At 40.7% G+C, this 27,824-nt stretch overlaps 1 protein-coding gene across 3 annotated transcripts in view; it reads left to right on the top strand.

The window, feature by feature from the left end:
• The window catches only part of SNX24 (sorting nexin 24), a 163,628-nt gene that overhangs the window by 88,947 nt on the left and 46,857 nt on the right, over positions 1-27,824 (top strand). For all 3 annotated transcript variants that reach the window (XM_089909231.1, XM_022588672.3, XM_089909230.1), the window contains one exon: positions 11,860-11,964. In XM_089909231.1, the coding sequence (XP_089765357.1) occupies positions 11,860-11,964 (105 nt within the window). The remainder of the gene's footprint in view (positions 1-11,859; positions 11,965-27,824) is intronic.

The following is a 27,824-nucleotide window of genomic DNA, read 5'->3' on the forward strand; positions in this document are numbered from 1 at the left end:
AGAATAGTAGTTGCATGGCTCATCTCCATATACCACAAACACACAAAAATGCCTCCTGGCTTGTTGTCAGGCTCATTTTGAGGCAGAAACTAAAACCATTACCAATTTGACAGTTCATCTGGTTGTTTGAAGTTCTTAATGATTACTACTTCTCCCAAACTTTTATAATTTTTGACATTAAAGAATGAAAACAATATTCTCATCCTCTACACTTTTCTTAGGATTCCGTTCTAATTTTTGGAAAAATTCAAGAGTTTTTTTTTTTCTTATATGCTTTATTTTCGTCCCCTCAAGTAAGTTTAGTTTTTTAGATTATAAAGCTAAATCTTGCAGGAAGTTTGGGGACAGGAGAAATAACTCCTTGTTACCAACATATATTTCTTTTTTTTTTTTGCGTTATGTGGGGCTCTCACTGTTGTGGCCTCTCCCGTTGCGGAGCACAGGCTCCGGACGCGCAGGCTCAGCAGCCATGGCTCACGGGCCTAGCCGCTCCGCGGCACGTGGGATCTTCCCGGACCGGGGCACGAACCCGTGTCCCCTGCATCGGCAGGCGGACTCTCAACCACTGCGCCGCCAGGGAAGCCCTCTTGCATTTTGTAATGGAACAAATGCCGCTGTGCTAGTGGGATTCCTTCATAGTGATAATTATGGTGTCGAAGTTAAGTATGGAAGCTCTGGCAGCAGAATGTTCCTGAGCCTGCCTTTACCTCAAGTCCGTGGAGCAAGTTGAGTGATCTTTCCGTGCCTCCAGTTCCCCCGTTTTAATATGGGAACAGTGAATGTGCTAACTTCACAAGACTGTTTTCCAGACTAAACGAAATCATGTGCATTGCATGGTCAACTTCTAATGATTGATAGCCTTCATTACATATAACTTTTTTTTTTCCATTTTCAAGACTGTTTCCTGTAAGCTAGATTACAAAAGAAGCATTCTCTATTAAAGAGTATAGATATTTTTACAGCTCCAGTTATATATTACCAAATTACTTTTTTCCAAAATGGTTATAGCAGATTTGTAATGCAACCAGCAAGCATGAAAGTATCTCACCAGCTTTGCATATTACCCCCCCCAAATGATATGTATTTAGCAAGCGATATATGTTGCCTTTTTGCCGTTTTAATTGATATTTCTTAAGCTTATGATTGTAGCCCCTCTATTTGGAATTCTCTTTATGTGCTGTCCCATTTTTCTGCTAGGGTCTCTGTTTTTGATCATTAGTTTGCATGGCCTATTAATAAAATACTAGCCGCTTGATGAAGCTGTTTTTCACCATTATGGACTTTTTAATTTTGGCTGTGATATTTATTTTAATTTGCAAGAGTTTTACCTTTTTATGGTCTCTAATATGTCAGTTTCACCCTTTCAGACTATGTGTAAGATTAGTTTTTCTTCCAGAGCTCTGGAAGTATTCGATTTCACTTTCTTTTAGTTTTTCTAGATTGGTACTTTTTGAAGTGTGAACTTTGGGTGACCTGAAGCCGAACAGTATTTATTAAATTGCAGATTCCTGGGCACCACCAGGCATGCTGAATCAGAATCTTTGTGATAGAGCCCAGTAATCTGCCTGTTAAATCAGCATCCCAGGTGATCTTAATGCCTGGTGAAGTTTGAGAATTCTTATTTGTGTCGTTATATTTTTAAAGGCATCTCTTAGACACAACCCTCCCTACCTCCCCCTGCATCACACACTGAAGCCACAAGGTGTGAGACCTTGGAAGTCTTTCCTACCTTTCTCTTATCTTTCACTTCCAGGGTGTCAGCAAGCCCTGTTGATTGATTCTTCCAAACTTCTGTAATAAGCACCATTTAATTTTTCATTTTGTACTCCTACCATCTCAGTCCAGAGTCTTGCTACTTTATGTAAGTATTTCTTTAACTGTTTCTCATCCTTGTCTTCTTATTCATCCTCCACTGCAGGCAATTTTCCTAGAGCACTATGTTCATCTTCATTTTATTGGTCAAAAACCTTGAAATGTGTCTGTATTATCTACCAAATCATGGACATTGACTTTTGAGACCAATAGTCTTAAACTGTGCATTAGTTTTCTATTACTGTTGTAACAAATCATCACAGACTTAGTGGCTTAAGACAACACACATTTGTAATCTTACTCTAAATGTGTCGGCAGGACTATGTTCCTTCTGGGGGGCTTTAGGAGAGAATCAGTTTCCTTGCCTTTTCCAGCCTCTAGAGGCTGCCACCTTTCTTGGCTCATCACCTTCTTTTGTCTTCAGAGCCAGCAACCACATCACTCCAACTTCTATTTCCATCGTCATATCTCCTGTCATCACATCTCCTCTCTCTGACTTGGTCACCTCTGCCTCCCCCTTGAGATTACATTGGGCCTACCTGGATAATCCAGGATAATCTTCCCATCTCAAGATACTTGATTTAATCACACCTGTAAGGCAATGCGTTCACAGGTTCCAAGGATGACGACGTTGACATATTTGGGAGGACCATGATTTTGTCTACCACAAACCCCTTTACTGGCCAGCCTTAGTTTCTCACTGCTTCTCCCAAGAAAAAGTTAGTGGCAGCCAAGCCAGTCTTCCCTGTCACCCCAGTATATGAAAATCACTGCCTCTCTGTCTTTGCCATGCTGAATGTCCTTCCCTCTGTGTTCTCATCTATTCAAACAAAACTAAAACGTTTCAGGTTCTTCTTTCAGGTGAGTTTCTTTTATTCCTTCATCTCTTTGTTCTTGGAACTCCTTTTCCATTTAGGAGGTTTCTACTTAAATTTAAAACGTCTGAGATAATTAAAACGCAGTATCCCTAAGCTTTGTCTAACTAGAAGATATATTTTAAAAAACTAGGGACGATGTCCTTAACTAGACTTATCCTGGTGATCATTTTGTATTGTATAGAAATATCAAGTCACTGCCAGGAACTAACATAGTGTTGTAGGTCAATCACACTTCAAAAACAAACAAACTCATAGAAAAAGAGATCAAATTTGTGGTTACCAGAGTCGGGGGGGGTAGAGGGAGGTGGAATTGAATAAAGGCAGTTAAAAGACACAAACTTTCAGTTATAAGATAAATAAGTACTAGGGATGTAATGTACAACATGATAAATATAATCAATACTGCCATACATTATACATGCAAGTTAAGAGAGTAAATCCTAAGAGTTCTCATCACAAGGAAAAAGATCTTTTTCTTTAATTTTGTATCTATAGATGAGACAATGGATATTCACTAAACTTACTGTGGCAATCGTTTCATGATGTATGTAAGTAAAATCGTTATGCTGTACACCTTAAACTTATGCAGTGCTGTATGCCACTCATATCTCAATAAAACTAGAAGGAAATAAATAAAGTAGGGACCGTGTCTTATTTTTTGTACCTTCCTCACTGTCTGTTAGTGTTGGGCACTTACTAGGCGTTAAATAAGTATTTGGCAAATGGGATATTTGGAGAATATTATGCATTTTTATAAATTGCTGGAGGAGTGCTTTGGTCAGCAAGAACAGTTTCTACTGTGGGAGTTTAGTTCACCGTGAGTCTAACCTCAGGTTACACTTGCCCCTGTTTCGTAGCTCTCCCAGTACAGGGTGGGAAAACACCACCACCATACTGAAACCAGAACAGACCCCCACCCTGTTCTTCTCTGGTCGCTCTCAGCAGGGTATCTTCAAAAAAAAAAATAAAGTTATAGGGTGCTCTCCTCACGGCTCAGGCCCAGGCTGTGACAGGGTAAGAGCTTTCTCTGTGACCCCCTGCCCTGCACCACAGGCTGCGCCCCGCTACAGCCAGGTAACTTGCACCGTCAGTGGGGGTCCTGGAAAGCAGCTTCCATCCCGAGGCCCCAGTCCCCGGTGTGGAGAGGAAAGCCTCCCCTGCATGGCAGACTGCTGAGCCCGGTCTGCATTGCCTTCCCAGCTGTCAGTTCCAGCCCAGCCTTTTATTCACAAAAGCTTCAGGGAAATATGGTGCTGGTTCATTCCTAAATGAATGAGTTCTTGTGACTGCCTACTTTTGGCTTGAGTAGACTATTGCATTCTCATATTTAATTTAACGAAGTCCACATTTCAGAAAAACCAAAAAACTGCCATATGGGGCTAAACCAGGGGTACAGCACCTCGTGAAGTGTCTCTAAAGGGAACCCTGAGGAGGTAGGGTGACAACATGGAATAAAAGATTGAATGCTCCCACAAGTGTCCCCCACGTCTTTCCTTAACCTTTTTTCCCTTTTTCATCTTTTTATTCACGTGCTTGGGAAAAGTATTTCTGTTCCTTTCGGTGGAAAATGGTTGCTATCACCAACATACATGCAGCAGGTCTTTACGGAGTAAGTTCTGTGTCAGCTCCTCTAACAGTTATGAGAAGGGAAGGGAGTGGTCATGCCAGGCAGAGGGGATTGTGTTTGTGGTATCGTGGAATCTGGTCACTATCTGTGGGGATCAGAAAGGCCGTTTGGCTGGACGCAGCCTGGACGCAGTTAATCATGGGATGGAGTGGCAGAGGGGTATTTATCTTGTAAGCAGCTGAGCCCTCCTGGACACATACTGTCTTGGGTTTGTCTCTCCTCATCTAGAGCCCTTCATTACTCACCTACAAACGCTGTCACCGAGCCCAGCAGCTATGATGATCGGCTTCCTCAGTACTCCTGACATAAATAAAAAGGAAAAATCTTTTCAGTACTATATCTTCAAGATTTTTTATAAGAAGGAGAGAAGGACAGATAATGGAGTTGGTTTTCTATTCTGAAATGTAAGAAATGTTGTGGTTCAGTAGTGTTAAAGAAGTTTCTTTTTGTTTAAAGTGAAACTTAATAAGCTTTTTACCTCCAAGTAATTAGCATTTTCTGGCTTTGTTCTTGTTTGAGAAATACCTCAAATAGTGTGGAGATGAGATATGTATTTATTCCCTTACAGATAATCATAAATTACTCCTCTCTCTCTCTCTCCCCTCCCCCAATACTGAATCAGTCTCATTAATAAATTAATATATTATAGTATTTCCCATTGAACGAAATAGAACTCACCTTTGACCCCATGCTTCCCTCCCAAGTTCACCCCCTTGCTCTCCTCTCTCAGTATAATTCCTGGGAAGAGGAGGCTCTGCCTTCCCGCTTCCCGCTCTTCTTTACACAGTGTCTTTGACTTTGCAGTATCGCTCTGCACAGTCTGATCATGCCCCTTCTAGAAACACTTCTCTGACTCAACTTACCATTTCACCGCCTCCTCACTGTTTGCCCTGCCTCTCTTCCCTGCCCCTCAGAGTTGGATGTCTCAGGCCGTGGACTTTGTATTAGTTTTCTCCTGCAGGGTAACAGATTGCCACAAATGTAGCAGCTTTAACCACACAAATGTGGTACCTCAGTGTCCCCGCGGGTCAGGAGTCAGGGCACAGGTTAGCTGGCTTCTCTGCTCAGAGTCTCATCGGGCTGAAGTCAGGTGTTGCCAAGACTGTGATCTCATCTGAGGCTCGGGGTCCTCTTCACGTTGTCATGTCCTCATTTGGGTAGAATTCAGTTCCTTGCAGTCATAGGACTGAGGTCCACTGTTTTCTTGGTGATGGTCAGCCAGAGGTGGTTCTCCCCTCCTCGAGGCCACCCTCAGGTCCTAGCCATGTGGCTTTGTCATAACACACAGCCTACTTCTTCAAAGACAGCAGTCTGCTGGGACTGGGTTTCATAAAGTGGGACCTGATCAAGGGATTGCCTGTCTCGTTGTGTAATGTAACCCAATCAAAGGAGTGACTATCTCACCACATTCACAGGTCCTATCCAGACCCAAGGGAAGGAATTTTATAGGCATGTGCACCACGAGGCAGCATCTTGAGAGCTTCTCAGGATTATGCCCCTCACAGACCTTTTCCTCCATCTGTACCGAACTCCCAATGTCGTGGCCTCTAGTTCTGTGGCTCTCAATACCACTTAGATATTCTCACTCCCAGTTTACAGACTCATATACAATTGCCTGCAAATTATCTCCACTTGGTTGCCTGTTGGGCATCTCTGACTTGAAATCACCAAAACGGAACAATTGATTCCTCTGTGTCAGGATTATCTTTGGTTGGATATAATAGAAACTTGACTAGGTCCCTTAAACAAGTGAGAGATTAATAATTCTCACATTGCGGCTTCCCTGGTGGCGCAGTGGTTGAGAGTCCGCCTGCTGATGCAGGGGACACGGGTTCGTGCCCCGGTCCGGGAAGATCCCACGTGCCGTGGAGTGGCTGGGCCCGTGAGCCATGGCCGCTGAGTCTGTGCATCTGGAGCCTGTGTTCCACAACAGGAGAGGCCACAACAAGTGAGAGGCCCGCGTACCGCAAAAAATAAAAAATAAAACTAATAATCACATTACAAGAAAACTAAAAGCAGGCAGTCCAGGTTGATGTATCGATTCTGTAATATCTGTGTTCCAGGCTCCTTTTATCTTTCCACTTCACCATCTTTACTTTAGCATGTGACTTTCACCCTCTGGTTACAACATAGCTGCTGTCCCTCCAGGCATTGTTTCCACATTTCTGGCAGAAAGAAGAGCCAGTTTCTCTTTTTCAGGAAAACAGGAGCCCAACCCAGTGGACTTAAACTGCATATCATTAACAACTCTGTCATATTATAAAGGAACCTGGGAAATCAATATTTTTTTGCTTAGCATTTTGGCCCTCTGAATGACACTGGTGTTTTTTTGCTTGTTTTGTTTTGTTTTATTTTACAAGAAGAAGAAGGGAGTGAATATTGGACAGGCAGCTTGCAGTATCAGCCATATCCCCACTGTGGTATTCGATTTTGCTGCAGGTGACGCTAGAACTAAAATAATGGTGACCTTAACAGTGAGATACACCTTTATTTCTCTCTCACATAAATACCTAAGGCCGGTGTGGCAGTTTCATGGGCCTCAGGGACCCAGGCTTTCCTCTTGTGGTTTCCCTCTTCTCAACACAAGGCTTCCATCTCATGGTGGAAGGTGACTGCTCCAGGTCTAGCCGTTACATGGGCAAGTCAGCCGGCAGGAAGGAGGAAGGGAAAGAAGGAACAGTCCTTCCCTTTAAGAACACACTTCCTGAAAGTTGCGCGGACATGTCTGTTTACTTGCCTTTGTCCAGAATTCAGTCATACGCCCACACATAGCTTCCAGGGAGATTGGGAGATGTGTTCTTTATTCTGGGCAGTCATGTACTTAGCTCAAAATTAGGAGTTCTGTTCTACAGAAGAGAGGGACGGTGGATTTGGGGAGATAAATAATGTTCTCTGCCACCTAGTCTAAACCTGGCATTCTACCACCTTTCATAAACAGGGCGCTGCCAGCTGAGGTCAAAGACCTGAAACAGTCAAAGTCTTGGGGTCATTCTATCACCTCCACTTTTCACCTACTCTGCAGCCTTCTGCTTCTCCCCACCTCCACTGCCACGACCACAGTCCACGTCACAGTCGTCTTTTGCCTGGACTCCTACAGGAGCTGCTGACTGGTCTCCCTGCTTTGATTCCACCCCCTTACAGTCCATCTTGTTCATAGAATCTAGCACGAGCTCTTTAAAATAAAAATTTTATCAGATCATTCCCTTGCTTAAGACATTGAGTTTGCTTCCCATGTAAAATGATAAGCAAATTCCCTCTGCGGCCTGCAAGGCCCTACAGTGTCTGATGCTGCACCTCTCTGAAACGTCTCCTCCTTGCTGAGTTTGGAACACCAGGCTCGGCCCTCCCTTTCCATTGCTGCCTCTGCTGCAGTGGCCCTTCTCCAGCTCCTAACCCTGGCTCCCTCCCAGCATGATTCAGGTGGTTCCTGAGACATTCTCACCTCACACAGTCATTTCCCCAGCTGCCCCCCAGCGCACACCCCCGTCTGTTACTCTCTGCCCTCACCCTGTTTTATTAACACGTTTATGGTTTTTTTGTCCATTTCCTGGTATGCAAGCCCTATGAAGGCAGGAGTGTCCCTAACACATAGGAGGAGCTTGGTGTCTTCTGTTCCATGACCTTCTTCAGGGGCTCTTTGTTTACCCTAGAACTTATTTTTTCTGATAGACAAAAGAATAATGTACTTTAACAAATCCTAAATTTATCCATCTTCTCCATACTCTCTGCTACATGGAATCCACCTTCTTCGTGGAGGTTTTTGCTTTAACCTAGACTGATAGTTCTCTAGGCCTGCTGTGCTCAGCTGCCCTTGGGTTTCCCTTCCCCATGCTGATGGGGTAGAGCTATGAGTCCTGATCCTATTTTTCCTCTTCCTTGGTTTAATTTCTCAGTTTTCTGGAATTACATGCTCAAATTTGGGTAAAAGAAGGCATGGGAGGTAAACTTTCTCTCACACTTAATTGATGAGATTCTGGTTATAAAAATCCATGTCAAATTGGATCTTTGGAGCATTGATCTTCTAGCATCCATTGTTGCTGGTGACAAGTCAGTTGCCAATACAGTTCTGCTTCCTTTGTTTGCCAACTAATGTTTTTCCCTCTGTCTTCTCTCTGTCCTCAATATTCTGAAATCTCAACTGATAAATGTCAGTAAATGTGGATCCTTTTTTACACATTATGCTGGTACTCAATAGGTCCTTAATCTGAAGACATATATTAGGTCCTATAAAAATGGCTTTTCTTTGAAAATGTCTTCTTTATGAAAGGCTTATTACTTTCATATTAAATCTCCTAGATTAATCCGATATGTGTTTTATCTTTTCACCTACCCTTTCTCTCATTTTGTTTATGCTACACTTTGAGAGACTTCCATCATTTTATATTCTACCTCTTTTAACTTATTTCTCTGTTATGTTTTTTTAATTTCTGTCATCTCTTTCTTCTTCTCTGATGGTTTCTTTTTCATAGCAACCTGTTCTTGGGTTTTTTAAAATCCTGTTCTTGTTTTATAGAAGCAATATCTTCTCAAATCTCCCTGCGGATATTAAAGATCTCTTCTGTTATTTGATTTCTCTGTTTCCTTTGGGATTAGTTGTTCCATTTGTTTTTCTTGTCCTTTCTCTTTCATAGTGCTGGCTTTCCTATGAAAGTGATCTTTGATTGCCCATCCAGTTATTCTGGGTATTTGTCACTGGTTCCTCTGCTTTGGGTACATAAGTCTGGTATCTGTAGAGTGTGTTAATTTAAGGGCTTCATTATAGGGAATGAGGGTAGAGAGGCAGATATTAGGCTGGGGACCCCATGAAAACCAGAATGACTAGAATGGCAACTACCCTTCTTCAACCCAAACACTTCATTCAGTTCTTTAGGATCACTGACCCTTTTTTACTGGGGGAGGGTGTGCATGCTTAGGGATGACACTGGGCTTCTAGTCATCTCTGTGGTCTTTGGCACAGGCTGGGGCATAGACTGATCCTTCTTCCCACTCCCTCCTCCTCTTATGCCAGTCCTGAGCACAGAGCCTCTCAGGCTGCTGAGAAGATTGATGTCCAGACCCTCTGTAGTCCCTTCCTGAGGAGGTCTGGGCTGGGGCTTCCTCTGCTCCAGTGTTTTCTTTAGATCATGCTTCTGCTTTCCGTCTTTTTAGAAAGCTGTTAATCTCTTGCTTGGTGATTGCCCCTTCCTCCCTGCCCTGTCCTCTGTGTTGTTCTGAGGCCTATTCCCTTTGGCCTTTTTCTTTTTGTAATATCTACCAGAACTGAATTTAGGTATATGAAACAGGAAGTCCAAATACCAGTAACCTTAAAAAAAAGGCAGGGGGGCTATTTTTTTCCTCTTAGAAAGCAAGTCTGGAGGCGGGCAGTCTGGGGTGTTGTGGCAGCTCCAGGCAGTGTGCAGGCACCAAGTCCTTTTTTCTGCTTGCTCATCTGGACACCTGTCTTCCATCCTAAGAGTTTCCTCATGGTGGCAAACGGTCACAGCAGCTCCAGCCATCATAGTCGCATTCTAGGCAGGAGGGGGTGAAAGGGGAGTAGTATAGAAGGTACCAGCTAGCTGAGTCTGTTCCACTTTAAAAGAGATTTTATGGAACACTTTTCTCAGTGATTTCTGATTACCTTTGACCTCCATTCTCTGCAAGGGGGTGTGGGAAATTTAGCTTTTTAAGCTGAATTTAGCTGAATGCAGTATTGTTTCCAATAATTTAGGAGTTTGGTGAGGAAGACAAGGAGGATAGATTTGGGCTTGCAGCTAATACTTTCACAGTGTTCTGTTAGTGGCGCTTCGGGTATGGCGGGAGAAGGCAAGCATGGGCTCAGCCTAACGTCTTGACACAAGTGCTCATCTTTGAAATGCACAAAAACCCCTTTTTCATAGTGTGCAACAACTTTCAGCTTACAATGGTTAATGAAGATATGCTTGTGTATGAGAACTTTTTTTATTACAGTTTTAGGTGCTGGGGTTTAGCTGTGTGCATTTTCTTAGAGGTCATAATGCCATTTCTTTGCATGTGTAGTAAAGGAGCAGTCTCAGTTAAATTTTCCAACTTTTTACTCAGAGCATTAAGTCTTTCCATTTTAGAGGCAGTGTGTTGGCTTTGTCTGTGTTGCCACTGTAACAAGTTAGCATAAACTTAGTGGCTTAAAACAACAGAAATTTATTATCTTATACCTCTCAAGGTCGGAAATCCAAATTGAGTTTCACTGGGCTAAAGTTAAGGTATCAATGGGCTAGAGGAGACAATTCATTCCTTTCCCTTTTCTGGCTTCCATAGGTCAGCGGTGGTCATGACCCTTCCTCCATCACCTAAGCCAGTCATGTAGCATCTTCCAGTCTCTCCCTGACCCTGGTCCTCGTGCTTCCCTCCCGATAAATCAGGATCCTTACGATTACATTGAGCCCACCTGGATAATCTAGGGTAATCTCTCCATTGTAAGACACTTAATTTAATCAGATATATAAAGTACTTGGCCCTGTAAGGTAATATTCACGTATTTAGGATGCGGATGTGGTAGGATGCACCTGTGACAGGCAGCTCTAACTCAACGTCCGATAGAATTTTCCTTTATCTATATTAGTCCCTTAAGACTGCTGCCCAGAAAGGCTTAGCTGAGAACCGTCACTCAGTTTTCATGAACAAAATTTAGACCTAATGCTTAGGAATTTTGGAAGGATCAGTCTTTTCTTTTTAGAACTTTTTTTAATAGAACTTTTTTTTAATAGAACTTTTAAGAAACTCTCCATATGATATGGTCTAGTTCATATGGCATTTCCAGGGATGATGGTTATAAACAATTGCATTCTGTCTTCCTTTTTTATGTGAAAAATATGTAGAAAGACTTTTCATCAGAAAAGTACTTCTTCGGGCTTCCCTGGTGGCGCAGTGGTTGAGGATCCACCTGCCAGTGCAGGGGACGTGGGTTCGAGCCCTGGTCTGGGAAGATCCCACATGCCCAGCTAAGCCCATGTGACAAAACTACTGAGCCTGCACTCTACAGCCTGCGTGCCACAACTACTGAAGCCTGCGCGCCTAGAGCCTGTGCTCTGCAACAAGGGAAGCCACCGCAATGAGAAGCCCAGGCACCACAAAGGAGAGTAGCCCCCACTCGCTGCAACAAGAGAAAGCCCAAGCCCAGCAACAAAAGACCCAATGCAGCCAAAAATAAATAAATTTATAAAAAGAAAAGTACTTCTTCCAACTAAAATTTTGTTGTATTAATTTTTTTTGGAAATTATAAATTTCTATACTTCCTTTATAGTTCATTTACTGAACTCTTAATTCTTCAGGAAAAATAATTCCCATCTGAAATGCCAGATGATGTATAACAATAGCAACAACTACCAAAACACAGAACTCTTGTCCTGAAACCTGAACATTTAGGACAGCTAAAGAAAGAATTTTTGATGAAATTTCAGTGTATATATATTTTCCTCTATATTTTTATTGGAGATAGCAGTGGTTCACTTCCTTTTATTGGCTTTTCCCTCAAATAATGTCATTATAATTAAAACACATTTTCTATGTTTTTTTCTGTCTTTATAGCTTAAGAAATGTATTAAAACTCCAGAAATCCCTTCCAAACATGTTCGGAACTGGGTCCCAAAAGTCTTGGAACAACGACGACAAGGTTTGGAAACGTATTTACAGGTAAGATGTGTTTAGATCCTCAGTTAATGTAGCTTAAAGAGTCATATATCTCAATATTTTTTTCTCAGAACTTATGGGTAAGATACAGAATATATCAAGCAACCAAACATTCTGAGTGAAAAGAAAGTTTAAAATTATAAGTATGTTGTTGGTTGGTTCTTTTAGCTTTAGTTAAGTTCTATTTAAAATTGGTTATATGGATTCAGGAAGTGAAAAATTAGTATAAAAGTAAAAACCGATGCAGAGGGGTCTGTTCGTGTTTTTGTTCAGCCCTACAAATTACTTTCTGTTTTTTGTTTTCCCCTCCAAGATTTGCTGCTTCTTCATAGCATTCCCAGCCTTTAGGTGTTGGGTGTTGGGGAGATAATGAGAGAAACTGCATTTTCAGTGGGCCTGGCTAGTACACCTATGGAATCAAATTGAGAATGAGTATATAAAAATTACTTCTGTTCAAGTACCAACTTCTTTGAAAATTAAAATGTATGTTTTTAAAAGAATGCAGAGGATGCTCTTTTCTGTAGCTAAGAGGAGCAAACAGAACTACCTAAAGTAAGATAAGACAAAGCAGTCTGTCTGCCAAGTGACAGAAAAAGCAAAAGGAAAGCGTGAGGTGGTGTCAGCTTCTCTGAGTTTTAAAACAAAGGGCTAGTGGCCTCAGGTGAATATTCAGTGTAGTCATCATTAATCCAAAGAGTACTGCGTGAGGCAAGTGCTGAGAGAAGGGTTGGGGGGCTGTGGGAGCCTTGTGTTCACCAGGACACATGAGTACACTTGAGGGGCTGACGCATGAGACTGCCTGAGGTGAGCATGGCCAGGAGGGAAGGGGTGGGGAACCTTGGCTCTCAAAGAATGAAGAGCTGGACATCACCTCGGAGTTCTGAGTTTACCGCGATGATCTATCTAAGACATGTTGCATCAAAGAAGTCGGCAGCCATGGTTGTGTTCATCCATTGCTATCTTCATCACCCCCTTAAGCATTAACCCTTGGTGGATTTTCTTTGGGCGGGCAGCTGTGGACTGTGTGAAGCCATATGCTATGTCCTCTACAGAGCTTTTCTGGTTGGTTTTGCCTGAATGACTAGTAACTAGAAGCTGAGGAGAAGGTGTCACCACAGGCTTGTACTAAGCGATCAGTTCACAGGACTCTGTCCCAGTAGAAGGATGCCAAGAGTCCATCCCTGGTCCCCTGCAGTTTTCTTGGTCTTTACAGTATCCAAATAGGAAAGCTGACACGTGGAGGTCCTCTGAACCACAGAGGAGGGCTCTCTTCACTGCCTTTGTTCTTCTGCTTTGGGACGTGGTGGATGGATCCTTCACTGCCTCTCCCTGGCAGTGAGAGATTAAAGGAAGTGGAGGCCACAAATGACAGGAAACTGTGTGACCATGTGCCTTGAGACTCTGTATATGGAACTATGAGACTTCCAGAGCCTCGGGCTGCACTGCAGAGCAAAACCAAACCAAAAAACGAGACATTAGATGTTGTATGCAAAGGGTAAAAATGCATGTTCTCTATAATTAAATGGAATAGGTAAACAATGCATTCTAATTTGTAAGCCAGATTTTCCACAGATATTGTATATCTTCAAGCTTTAGTTCTGAAGAAAGCTTTGCTCTTTTTCCTACCATTGTATTTGACACATGACTCCCATTACTACTCAGTGTAAACATTTTAAGTTGTTTGTACTTTGGATATAAATATGTGGTTAAAATCATCTGGCATAGAGAGGAGTTTACAGTGACACTCAAATTGAGCTTAGAATTTTCTACTCTCAGAAACAGAGCTTGAAAGATGTGGTTGAAGGACTGAGAGGGCTTGTTTGCTCTTGTGCGTTTAATAGTCAGTTTGTTGACAGTTAAGTCCTGAAGGAGTTCAAGGGCACTTTTTCTCTTCTCTGTCTTCCCCCTCTTCCTCCTGTTTCTATTTGCATGCCCTGGGAGCCAAATGGAAGTTACAAAGATGAGTGTGGATGCTTGATCGACCGCCAGTGAAATGAAAACCCTGGCTTAGGTGTCATTTCTTGATAGCGTTTGGTGTTTAAGTCTCTTTGGAAGTAAGACAGTTATCACTGTTCCTTCTACTCACCTTTGTAACTCCAGTTAGAATCCCACTCACCCTCAGCACCAGTCTGAACCCCTGAGTTTAAGTGCCACTAGCACTTCTCAGCAGGCACTATCGTGCAGCGAATCCATCTCAGCTTGAGGTACATGTGATGGCCCTGTTCAGGCCCGTAAACCTAAGAAAGTATTAATACCCTCAAGCCATAGCGTCTTAAGCTCACAGGGAACTTAGACCTTATCTAGTCCAGCTTGTCTCCTGCCCTTCAATTAAGTTCATGATCATCCCTCTGGTCACAGTTTACCACCCATAAAACAGGCCAATTAGCTCTTGGAAGGGCCAGAGAAAACTCTTCCTTTTGTTCAAGAAGCAACTAGTACACTCTAGACCATAGATGGATTCAACACACATTTCCTAAGTTAGCCCACACCGCTCTTTTATTTTAGAGTTGGAGAAACAAGTCCAGTGGAATTAAGAAATTTGCCTCACTTCCTAAGTATATTAGTTAAAGAGATGGGACTGGAATTTTAGTTTCTTAACTCCCAGTATAGGCTCTTTTTGTTATGCATTGTAGATTTTTTAAATCAGGAGAAAACTTTCAGCCTTGAGGTAGAGTTTTTCTTAAGGATATAATAATAAAAGTAAAGGAAAATATAATCATAAACCATCACAATTTAATTGGCTATCCCCAACTTCCTTGATCAATAGATTTTTTTTAAATCTTTGATTTGAATATTTGAAAATTGTGAGTATACATCTGTTTTCTGTGGTAAGTCATCTGCATAGAAACAAAAATCTTAAGAATAAATTAATTTGGTTTTCCCAAACTGATTTGACCATCAGACATGGTTTATATAATAGTTTTATCTCCTGGTTTGAAGTGACTTTCCACCTTTCCTGAGACCCCACTGAAACAAAAGTATAAAAACTTAAAAAGGAGGGACTTCCCTGGTGGTGCAGTGGTTAAGAATCCACCAGCCAATGCAGGGGACATGGGTTTGAGCTCTGGTCCGGGAGGATCCCACATGCTGCGGAGCAACTAAGCCCATGAGTCACAACTACTGAAGCCTGCGTGCCTAGAACCCCTGCTCCACAACAAGAGAAGCCACCGCAGTGAGGGGCCCGTGTGCTGCAACGAAGAGTAGCCTCCGCACACCACAGCTAGAGAAAGCTTGTGCACAGCAACAAAGACCCGACACAGCCAAAAATAAATAAAATAAATAAATTTATTTAAAAAAAGAAGTCATTTAAAAAGAAAACACTTAAAAAGGAATAAACCCCAACAGTTAGGTGGTGGATGGGCAAGGAAAAGAGGGCCTCATCAAAGGAAGAAAACATTTTAACAGTTTCCTGGAAGATGGGATGTTCTGGGAGCATGTGAATAGATGCAAAAAGCAGGGCCCAAGCTCAGCCATGAGAGCTGCGGTGGGTGTGGGAGATGGCCCGCCCACAGCTGTGCTGGAGATGGAGCTTCTGGACCTAGAGCTGGCAGGTGAGGCCGAGGCCGAGGTGAGCAGTGAAACTGAACACACTTGGGTCATTCAAGGTGTACACATGGGATGGGTGCTCAGACCACTTATTCTGTACAGAATACATACTGATGTTTATTACCACGCCAAAAAATTTGTAAGACTATTTTCTTGAAAATAAAACAATACAACAAAACACTAAACAGAATGGCTGAGGAAAGCTAAAGCTTCTGATGTGGATATTAGGGCCCCCCAAGTTGACACCCTCCTCCCCATCCCCTTACCTCAAGGAAAAGCCCACCATGTCTTTCCCACACTCAGAAGGAAGCCTGTGACGAGCACTCCTACTGACCTACTAGCAGAGGAAACCCACCGAAGCTGCTTTCTGCAGTGAGATCTGATAACCAGGGATCACCAGGCATTGAAGAAAAAGACCAAGATGAATGAAAGCACTGACTCTTCAGGAAGGAGATAATTCAGAACACAACATATATCTTACAAATTGATTTAATATATCTAGAGAGCTTCTCAAAGGTATTACATCCAAAAGATGACACTAGGATACTATGTAAAAGGAACAATCGGACGGCACATGAGAATTCTTAGAATTAGTTGTTTTCTCCAGTTGAAAACATTCGGGAGTTGCTCTCTCTAGTTGGGAAACTGTTCCGTAGAGTACAGAGACAAAAGTTGCAACAGAAGACAAGAGACACAGAGGACCAATTCAAGTCTAATGTCCTCTTTCATTCTGGAGGCCCAGAGAGAAAGAAGAGGGGAAAATACAAAAGTAGGGAAGAGAATAATCAAAAGAAAAAACACTTGAAAATTTCCCCAAACTGGAGGATATGGGACTTTACACAGACAAGTTTCCACAAGGACAGAGCACAACGAATGAAGAAACCCTCTGAGGCCAGACATAACCTGGCAACATTTCAGTACATCAGAGAAGAAGCCCACAATCTTACAGAAAGAAAAAACAAATGGTCAGCAAGGTTGAGGTTTAGCTGTGGCTTCATTTATTTATTTGAGGCTGGCTTAATGGTCAGGTCCCTTGCCATTCTTCAATAGTAGCTTTAAATGGCAAGCTCTTATAATTTTTAGACAGATTTTTCACGGAAATTTTGTGTACATCACTTGTGCTCTTTGTTGAAATAATGTGAAATTTATCTTTCTGAGAAAGAGACCCACATCTTATGTCACTAACTTAGGAAAAACAGTTATGTTTTCATCCTTTTCATAAAGGAGTGAAAAATAATTAAATGTACAGTGAGTTTTGGGAGCTGAACAGAAATAGCTCATAGCAACTCATGACTAAAGATAATCGAAGCTAATATTAATCCCTAAAAAAAGGTTCATTCAAAGAAAACATTGCCACAGCTGGGGTTAAGCTGTTTTGTTAGACAGTAGATGCAGAGTGCTGTCTTCAGAAGACCCTATTGACCTGACTAGCCTGCCCCTCGTTCGTTATTTAAATTATACTATGCAGTATAATGTTACGTTTGGTCAGAAGTCTGCAATGGATTAAACAGTATTGTATTTTTAACTTCTCCAGTAGTGCATGAAGCATCTGTTAAAATTGACCATGTGTGCTTGCAATATGTGTATTCTTGAATTCTTGAGCACAATGAACTGTATAAAATCAGATGAAGTTTTTAAAGCAAATCTCTTACATCGTAACTTGGCTGCTTAATCTATAAGAAGAAAGGTATATTAAAAATTGCCACATGTTTTTATGATAATTGATATAGTTGGGCTTAGTTCAAACATCCATGTTTTGGGTTTTTTTTTAATAGATCTTTATTGGAGTATAATTGCTTTGCAATACTGTGTTAGTTTCTGTTGTACAACAAAGTGAATCAGCCATATGCATACATACATCCCCACATTCCCTCCCTCTTGAGCCTCCCTCCCATCCTCCCTATCCCACCCTTCTAGCTGGTCATAAAGCACCGAGCTGATCTCCCTGTGCTATGCGGCTGCTTCCCACTAGCTATCTATTTTACATTTGGTAGTGTATATATGTCAGTGTTACTCTCTCACTTCGTCCCAGCTTACCCTTCCCCCTCCCTGTGTCCTCAAGTCGATTCTCTATATCTATGTCTTTATTCCTGGCCTGCCACTAGGTTCATCAGTACCACTTTTTTTTTTAAGATTCCATATATATGTGTTAGCATATGGTATTTGTTTTTCTCTTTCTGACTTACTTCATTCTGTATGACAGTTTCTAGGTCCATCCACCTCATTACAAATAACTCAATTTCATTTATTTTTATGGCTAAGTAATATTCCATTGTATATATGTGCCACATCTTCATTATCCATTTATCTGTCGATGGACATTTAGGTTGCTTCCATGTCCTGGCTATTGTAAATAGTGCTGCAATGAACATTGTGGTGCATGTGTCTTTTTGAATTGCAGTTTTCTCAAGGTATATGCCCAGTAGTGGGATTGCTGGGTCATATGGTAGTTCTATTTTTAGTTTTTAAGGAACCTCCATACTGTTATCCACAGTGGTTGTATCAATTTACATTCCCACCAACAGTGCAGGAGGGTTCCCTTTTCACTGCACCCTTTCCACAATTTATTGTTTCTAGATTTTTTGATGATGGCCATTCTGGTAAGTGTGAGGTAATAATACCCCATTGTAGTTTTGGCTTGCATTTCTCTAATAATGAGTGATGTTGAGCATTTTTTCATGTGCCTCTTGGCCATCTGTATGTCTTCCTTGGTGAAATGTCTATTTAGGTCTTCCGCCCATTTTTTAATTGGTTTGTTTGTTTTTTTGATATTGAGCTCCATGAGCTGTTTATGTATTTTGGAGATTAATCCTTTGTCCGTTGTTTCATTTGCAAATATTTTTGCCCATGCTGAGGGTTGTCTTTTCATCTTGCTTATGGTTTCCTTTGCTGTGCAAAAGCTTTTAAGTTTCATTAGGTCCCATTTGTTTATTTTTGTTTTTATTTTCATTACTCGTAAGAGGTGGGTCAAAAAAGACCTTGCTGTGGTTTATGTCAAAGAGTATTTTCCTATCATTTCCTCTAAGTGTTTTATAGTGTCTGGTCTTACATTTAGGTCTTTAATCCACTTGGAGTTTATTTTTATGTATGCTGTTAGGTAGTGTACTAATTTCATTCTTTTATATGTAGCTGTCCAGTTTTCCCAGCGCCACTTATTGAAGAGGCTGTGTTTTCTCCATCATATGTTCTTGCCTCATTTGTCATAAATTAGGTGACCATATGTGCATGGGTTTATGTCTGGGCTTTCTATCCTGTACCATTGATCTGTATTTCTGTTTTCCTACCAGTACCATACTGTCTTGATTACCGTAGCTTTGTAGTATAGTTTGAAGTCAGGGAGCCGGATTCTTCCAGCTCAATTTTTCTTTCTCAAGGTTGCTTTGGCTCTTCGGGGTCTTTTGTGTTTCCATACGAATTGTAAAATTTTTTGTTCTTATTCTGTGAAGAATGCCGTTGGTAGTTTGATAAGGATTGCATTGAATCTGTAGATTGCTTTGGGTAGTATAATCATTCTTCCAATCCAAGAACATGGTATATTTCGCCATCTGTTTATGTCATCTTTGATTTCTTCCATCAGTGTTTTATAGTTTCCTGAGTATAAGTCTTTCGCCTCCTTAGGTAGGTTTATTCCTAGTATTTTATTATTTTTGTTGCGATGGTAAATGGGATTGGTTCCTTAATTTCTCTTTCTGAATTTTTGTTGTTAGTGTATAGGAATGCCACAGAATTCTATGCATTAATTTTGTATCCTGCAACCTTACCAAATTCATTGATTGATTAGTTCTAGTAGTTTCATGGTAGCATCTTTAGGATCTTCTATGTATAGTATCATGTCATCTGCAAACAGTGACAGTTTTACTTCTTCTTTTCCAATTTGTATTCCTTTTATTTCTTTTTCATCTCTGATTGCCATGGCTAGGACTTCCAGAACTATGTTGAAAAAGAGTGACGAGAGTGGACATCCTTGTCTTGTTCCTGATCTTAGTGGAAATGCTTTCAGTTTTTCACCATTGAGTATGATGTTTGCTGTGGGTTTGTCATATATGGCCTTTATTATGTTGAGGTAGGTTCCCTCTATGCCCATTTTCTGGAGAGAGTTTATCATAAATGGGTGTTGAATTTTGTCTAAAGCTTTTTCTGTATCTATTGAGATGATCATATGGTTTTTATTCCTTAATTTGTTAATATTGTGTATCACAGTGATTGATTTGCGTATATTGGAGAATCCTCGCATCCCTAGGATAAATCCCACTTGATCATGGTGTATGATCCTTTTAATGTGTTGCTGGAATCTGTTTGCTAGTATTTTGTTGAGGGTTTTTGCATCTGTGTTCATCCGAGATATTGGTCTATAATTTTCTTTTTTTGTGATACCTTTTTCTGGTTTTGGTTTCAGGGTGATGGTGCCTTTGTGGAATGAATTTGGGGGGCTTCCTCTGCTATTTTTTGGAAGAGCTTGAGAAGGATAGGTGTTAGCTTTTCTCTAAATATTTGATAGAATTCACCTGTGAAGCCGTCTGGTCCTGGACTTTTGTTTGTTGGAAGATATTTAATTATGGTTTCAGTTTAATTACTTGGGATAAGTCTGTTTATATTTTCTAATTCTTCTTGGTTCAGTCTTAGAAAATTGTACCTTTCCAAGAATTTGTCCCATTCTTCATGGTTGTCCATTTTATTGGCATATAGTTATTTTTAATAGTTTCTTATAATTCTTTGTATTTCTGTGGTGTCAGTTGTGATTTCTCCTTTTTCATTTCTAATTTTATTTATTTGTGTCCTCTCCCTTTTCTCTAAGGGTTTATCAATTTTGTTTATGTTCTCAAAGAACCAGCTTTCAGGTTTTTTTTTTATTATTATTTAATTTTTTTTTTTGCGGTATGCGGGCCTCTCACTTTTGTGGCCTCTCCCATTGCGGAGCACAGGTTCCAGACACGCAAGCTCAGCGGCCATGGCTCACGGGCCCAGCCGCTCCGTGGCATGTGAGATCCTCCCAGACCGGGGCACAAACCCATGTCCCCTGAATCGGCAGGTGGACTCTCAACCACTGCGCCACCAGGGAAGTCCAGCTTTCAGTTTTATTGATCTTTGCTATTGTTTTTTCATTTCTATTTTATTTATTTCTGCTTGGATCTTTATGATTTCTTTCCTTCTACTGACTTTGGGTTTTCTTTGTTCTTCTTTCTCTAGTTGCTTTAGGTGTAGGGTTAGATTGTTTATTTGAGGTTTTTCTTGTTTCTTGAGGTGAGATTGAATTGCTGTAAACTTCCCTCTTAGAACTGCTTTTGCTGTGTCCCATAGGTTTTGGGTCATTGTGTTTTCGTTGTCATTTGTTTCTGTGTATTTTTTTATTTCTTCTTTGTTTTCTTCAGTGATTTCTTGGTTATTTTTTAGTGAACTGTTTAGCCTCCATGCATTTGTGTTTTTTACAGTTTTTTTCCTGTAATTGATTTCCAGTCTCACAGTGTTGTGGTCAGAAAAGGTGATTGATACAATTTCAATTTTCTTAAATTTTCCGGGGCTTGATTTGTGACCCAAGATGTGATCTGTCCTGCAGAATGTTCCTTGTGCCCTTGAGAAGAAAGTGTATTCTGCCACTTTTGGGTGGAATGTTCTATAAATATCAATTAAATCCCTCTGGTCTATTGTGTCATTTAAAGTTTGTGTTTCCTTATTTATTTTCTGTTTGGATGATCTGTCCATTGGTGTAAGTGGGATGTTAAAGTCCCCTGCTATTATTGTGTTACTGTCGATTTCACCTTTCATGGTTGTTAGCATTTGCCTCATGTATTGAGGTGCTCCTCTGTTGGGTACATAAACATTTATAACAGTCTTTATTTTAAAGTCTATTTTATCTGATACAAGTATTGCTACTCCAGCTTTCTTTTGATTTCCATTTGCATGGAATATCTTTTTCCATCCCTTCACTTTCAGTCTGTATGTCTTGTAGACAGCATATATATGGGTCTTGTGTTTGTATCCATTCAGCCAGTCTGTGTCTTTTGGTTGGGGCATTTAATCCATTTACATTCAAGGTTCTTATTGATATATATGTTCCTGTTACCATTTTCTTAATTGTTTTGGGTTTGTTTTTGTGCGTCTTTTTCTTCTCTTGTGTTTCCTGCCTTGAGAAGTTTCTTTAGCATTTGTTGTAAAACTGGTTCAGTGGTGCTGAATTCTCTTAGCTTTTGCTTGTCTGAAAAGCCTTTGATTTCTCTGTCGAATCTGAATGAGATCCTTGCTGGGTAGAGTAATCTTGGTTGTAGGTTTTTCCCTTTCATCACTTTAAGTATATCCTGCCACTCCCTTCTGGCTTGTAGAGTTTCTGCTGAGAAATCAGCTGGTAACTGTATGGGGATTCCTTTGTATGTTATTTTTTGTTTTTCCCTTGCTGCTTTTAATATTTTTTCTTTGAATTTAATTTTTATTAGTTTGATTAATATGTGTCTGGTGTGTTTTTCCTAGGGTTTATCCTGTATGGGACTCTCTGTGCTTCCTGGTCTTGGGTGACTATTTCCTTTCCTGTGTTAGGGAAGTTTTCAACTATAATCTATTTAAATATTTTTTCAGACATTTCTTTTTCTCTTCGTCTTCTGGGACCCCTATAATTCGAATGTTGGTACATTTAGTGTTATCCCAGATATCTCTGAGATTGTCTTCAATTCTTTTCATTCTTTTTTCTTTATTCTGCTCCTCGGCAGGCATTTCCACCATTTTGTCTTCCAGCTCACTTATTCGTTCTTCTGCCTCAGTTATCCTGTTATTGATTCCTTCTAGTGTATTTTTCATTTCAGTTATTGTGTTGTTCATCTCTGTTTGTTTGTTTTTTAGTTCTTCTAGATCTTTGTTAAACATTTCTTGTATTTTCTCAATCCATGCCTCCATTCTATTTCCGAGATTCTGGATCATCTTTACTATCATTACTCTGAATTCTTTTTCAAGTAGATCACCTATTTCCTCTTCACTTATTTGGTCTTGTAGGTTTTTACCTTGCTTCTTCATCTGTGACATATTTTTTTGCCATATCTTTTTTTTTTTTTTTTTTGATGAGTGGGATTGTTTGTGTTCCTGTCTTACTGGTTGTCTGGCCTGAGGCTTTCAACACTGGAGTTTGTAGGCTGTTGGGTAGAGCTGGATCTTGGTGCCGAGATCAGGACCTCCAGGAGCCCTCACTCTGATAGATATTCCCTGGGGTCTGAGGTTCTCTGTTAGTCCAGTGGTTCGGACTCAGAGCTCCCACCTGAGGAGCTTTGACCCAACTCCCAGCTCGTGACCAAGTTCCCACAAGCCACATGGGGCCTAAGCAGGGGCAGGGTTTGGGTGGGCGTGCAGAGCCTATGCTTAGGACCCACAGGGCTGGAAAAGGCCCTTGGGGCTGTGGGGGTGGGGCTTAGGCTTAAAGGAACAGAAGGGGCCCAGGCATGCCTCCCGCCTCTGGTCTCAGAGGGTGGGAGACCCCACCTGGGAGCCCAGCAGGCTTCCTGGGCTCAAGTGGACAGGTCAAACACCCTCCACTCCTCTCCTGCTCCTCAGTCCTGGAGGGCCCCTCCCGCCTGCCTATCTGCTTTTACCCCAGACTCCTTCCTATGCTCCCAGGACCAACATGGCCCAGAGGGGGCCTCTGAGAGCATAGGACCCAGCCCGAGAGCCGGGCAGACTTCCCTGGCCGATTGGGCAGGGGATATGCTGGGTGTGCTTCCCCCTGATCCAAGCCCCCAAGGGTCCCTCCAGGCGTGGGAACCCCTTCTGCCTCTCAGCCACCCCTCAGGGGTGCTGGTCCTGTCTGGCCTCCACTTCTCCTCCCCCTTCAGTCCCCCCACATCCTACCATTTCACTTGGGGTTTCCTCCTGTCTCCTTGGGCATTAAGGTCCCCCCCCAGCGTCCTGCAGGCGCCCTAGTTGCGGGGAGACATGAACTCTGAGTCTTTGCACACTGCCATCTTGACTCCTTCCTCTCCATGCTTTTTTATTAGTCCCTTTTTTTCTGAATTGTTTCTTTCCTTGCCTGCTTTTGGATTGGTGGCAGATTTTTTTTCCCTTTTTCTCTTTCCATTTTCCCCCTTGTTAGTATGTATCTGTTCTTTTCATGGTTACCTATTATCTTTAGTTTCCTCCTGAACATTACAAGGACCTTAGAATGTTTTAAGTCTGATCACCCTGCATGTAAGATTCTGGGTTGACAGTACAATTTTTTTCAGCACTTGGAAAATATTGTGACACTTCACTTTGGCTCTTGTGGTTTCTGATAAAAAAATCCACTGTCACATTAATTGTTTTTCCTCTATATGTAAGATGTTGTTTTAAACTGGCTGTTTTCATAGTCTTTGTGCCTACCTCAACCTCTGGCATGGTGAAGGCAAGGTATTTTGTTTATTTTGTTTACTGAAACAGTATTATTGTTCAAATACTGTCCATGCATTTAAACAGCTCTGGGCACAGAATAGGTACTCCATAAATGTTAGTTAAAGGAAGGAAGAAATATAGAAAGATTTTGTGCTTGAAAAATAAAAATAAAATTCCAGTTTTCAAGATTTTATCTTTGTCATTGGTTTTCAGAAGTTTAATTATGATGTGTCTTGGTTTGCGTTTCTTTTAAGTTTTTCCTGTTTGGAGTTCTCCCAACTTCTTGAATCAGTAGGTTTATCTCTTTTGCTACATGTGGAAGTTTTTAGCCATTATTTCTTTGGGTATTTTTTCAGCCCCTTTCTCTTTCTCCTTTCCTTCCAGGACTCCAATAATGGAAATGTTAGATTTTTTATTATAGTTTCACAGGGGCCTAAGGCCTTTTTTATTTATTTTTACTGTTTCTCTCCATAGGTCAGATTAGATAATTTCTGTTGTTCTATCTTCCAGTTCACTGTTTCTTTCCTCTGTTCCTTCCATTCTGGCACTGAACCCTTTTACTGAGCCTTTTCTTTATGTTACTGTATTTTTCAGTTCTAAAATCCTCATTTGATTCTTCTTTATAGCTTTTATTTTTTGCTGAGACTTTATATTTCTTTTTTTTTTTTTTTGGCCACATCGCGCAGCTTGTGGGATCTCAGTCCCCTGACCAGGGATTGAATATTGGCATGATTGACTTTTTCATTCAGTTTGAGATCTTCCAGATTTTTGATATGATGAATGATTCTGATTGAATTCTAGACATTTTTGTATTATGTTATGAGACTCTGGATCTTATTTAAACCTTCTGTTTTAGCGGGCTTTCTCTGACACTGCTCAGTCAAGGCAGGGGATTCCACCTTGTTTCAACCATGTGAAGATGGAAAACCAGGTTCCCTACCTAACATCACTGACAGCTGGGTTGGGAGGGGTGCTACTCATTACTGCTGTAAGGATGGGAGTTCCAGCTCCCCACACGGTCTCCACTGACCCTGTAGGTGGGGGCACATTACTGGCAGGTGGGGATGAAAGTCCTGGCTGCTTTCTTGGCTTTCTCTGACACCACACCAGTGCTGGGTTCTTCATTACCAGCCTCAGAAGGGTTGAAGTCTAGGCTTCCCACAGGACTTTGCTGGCATGAGTAGAGGTGGGCCACAGTTTCTCCTGTGGTGTTCGGCTGGAATAGAGTGCTTTAGGGTTGGAGAATTTTCTGTCTTGCTAGGCTATCTCTTTTATGGTCCTTTTGCTAAAGGAAACAGGATTTTATTGGGGCCTTATTTGTCTGCATCTGTTGGTATTTCCTGGTTGTTAGCTTTTGCTTCTCCAAGTCAAGATATATGAGGCAAAATGAAAACCCAGGAAAGATAAAGCTCACCACTGTGTCATTCCTCAGGTCCTGGAAGGTCCCCTTTCTTCCTTCAACCTTTCATAATCTTTTTATGTTTGTTTTATATACAATGTCCAGTGGTTTAATTGTATTGGGTTGGCCAAAAAGATGTCACGGAAAAACCCGAACGAACTTTTTGGCCAACCCAATACTTAGCAGAAAGAATGGGGAAAAGTATATCCACTCCACCTTATTGGAAGTAGAAGTCCATCCATTGATTTTTGAATTTAATATTATGGTTTTGTTTTTTTTTAATATTATGTTTTTTGTTTCTGTGAGTTCTGTTTGCTTTATTTTTTTCCTAATCTGACTGGGTTTTAGGGTTTTTTCTTTTAATAGTCCTTCTATTTTTGCTCATATTTTCAAACCTCTATTTTATCTCTTTAGACACATTAACTCTCATTTTCTCAGGAAAAATGGTCATCACCACCTATCATCTGAATTCAATGGACCATGTTTAGTTTTATCTAATTATAAGATATTTTATGAATAGTTTACAGCAATTCATATTAAAAGAAAGACAACTTCATTAGAATTTTTATCAGAATTTCAACATAGCAAATCCAAATTCTTAGCCCATATTTTCCTGATTTTTAAAGGGCAGCATCCTTTGACAGTACACCTAACTGCTCATCAGCTTCTATGCATGAACATGAAACATAAACCATCTTGTAGATACTGATTCCAGATTTTAAATTCATCTCTAATAGGTTCTAGTGTATCATTGTTTCTGGTTCTTTTCTTTGGACATGCATTGTTAAAGTCCAAAACCTGAATAGTTAATAGTTTTGTTGAGGAGACAGTGGCTAATATCTTTGCTACATAATTGCAAAATATTTTCATTTTTAGATTTACAAATACCAACTAGAATGACTAAATCAATAAAATTAAAAAGAATTTCTCTATTATCTGTTTCCTTCTAGTCATTTTTGTATACCCTTTTGTCAAGTAAAGTAAAGCATTTGTCAAATAAATCTTGGTACAGAAACGTCAGGATAAGTGAAAGAATACTGTTCCACGTTGTTTTAGTGAAATGAGGTGGTCCAGGTTCTTTATGCAAAGTATTGTATGGTAAAACAATTCTTATTCATAGTTAGAACTACCTCTCTGCCTTTTGAAAGTAATCTGTCACTTTTCTCTGATTCATTTAGAATCTTCTTTTTATCTTTGGTGTTATTTCATTTCACTGTAGAACTTCATTACTATAGTTATTCTGCATCTAGGTGTATTTTTGTAGATATTTTTAATTAATATTTTTGAGGATTTTTTTTGAGTCTGATAATGTAATAACTGATATCTTCATAGGTCTAAGTTCACTGTTGTTTCTGCTGGTTCTTGCTCATTGTGCTTTGTTTCTTCATAGTACATGTGTGTAGTTTTTAAATTTTTTGTGGGGTTTTTTTGGTTTTTGTATTTTTGGCTGAGTATCTTTATCTTTGGGGTTTTTTCTTTTTTAATGACCAGGACTTAACTGAATTTACACATAGAGTTTTGTGGAGATTTTTTGGGGTCTTTTGTTTGTTTGTGTGTTTGTTTTTTGCTTTGCTGGTTACCTAGGAGCATTGTCTACTGAGACTTCATAGCTGAGGGGGGGTTTTTTGACCGCCAGAAGGCATTAATTTAGATGCAAACTTGTGAAGGGGCCAAACTGTGGTTGTAAGTTCTCAAAGGACATTTCTTCTCCTCCTCTTTACTCCACGGGACCATTCTTCACAGTGGATTTGTTTCTCATTCTCCCCTTCCCTGGGGAGAAAGCAGCTTTACGTCTTTTAGATCTTCCACACCCACCTACCTTGAGCAAACCTTAGGCTTTATCTTCATTTCCTTTGTCCATACACTCCCAAACCAGATGCTCAAAGTTACAGAGTTCACAGCATGCCCACAGGACAGAGATATGTGATTTTAGGATCTTAATGATTCCTTTCCAGGATAATCTGAGCCTTAGTATTAAATGCTAAATTACTCTTCACAGTTAGCCAGGATCTACATTGGAGACTACATACTTTCCTATAACACATTCTTCAAACATACATGGAGAGGTTTGGAAAACAAGTTTAATTATTTTACTGACTATAAGATTTTATTTAACAGTGTTTGCTTCCCAAATCAAAATGGGTTTTATATTCTGTTCATTTAGGGGTGAGATTGTGGTTATGCAGGAACCTCTGGTAGGGTCCACCTGTGGTGGAGAGTGACTAGTGGTACAGATAGTGCATTTCAACTCAAGCCAAGCTGGAACATGCACCTTTATAAAATGCAGCTGTTATACTTGTACACACGTGGCGTAGAATAGACCTTCAGTGTTCCCACAAGATTATCCCCAAAGAGGTTGCATCATGACCTAAACTTTTTTTTTTTAATTATATAGCCTGTATGTAGGCTTAATGTTATGGAGTTCACAGAATAATAGTCTCTTCAGTTTGCCTTTGACCCTTTTGAACCACCCCCCAGCGCCTCAGAAGACATTTTCTTGCACAGTAGGCTGCCTTCCGACTTCCACTGGGCATGTTTTCCAGCCCATTATCTTTCATTTCCTCGAGCTTCTTTACCG

The sequence above is a fragment of the Delphinapterus leucas genome, chromosome 3 (assembly GCF_059928025.1).
Source record: "Delphinapterus leucas isolate spDelLeu-1000000601 "Yukka" chromosome 3, BTC_Dleu_Yukka2, whole genome shotgun sequence".
NCBI lineage: Eukaryota > Metazoa > Chordata > Mammalia > Artiodactyla > Monodontidae > Delphinapterus > Delphinapterus leucas.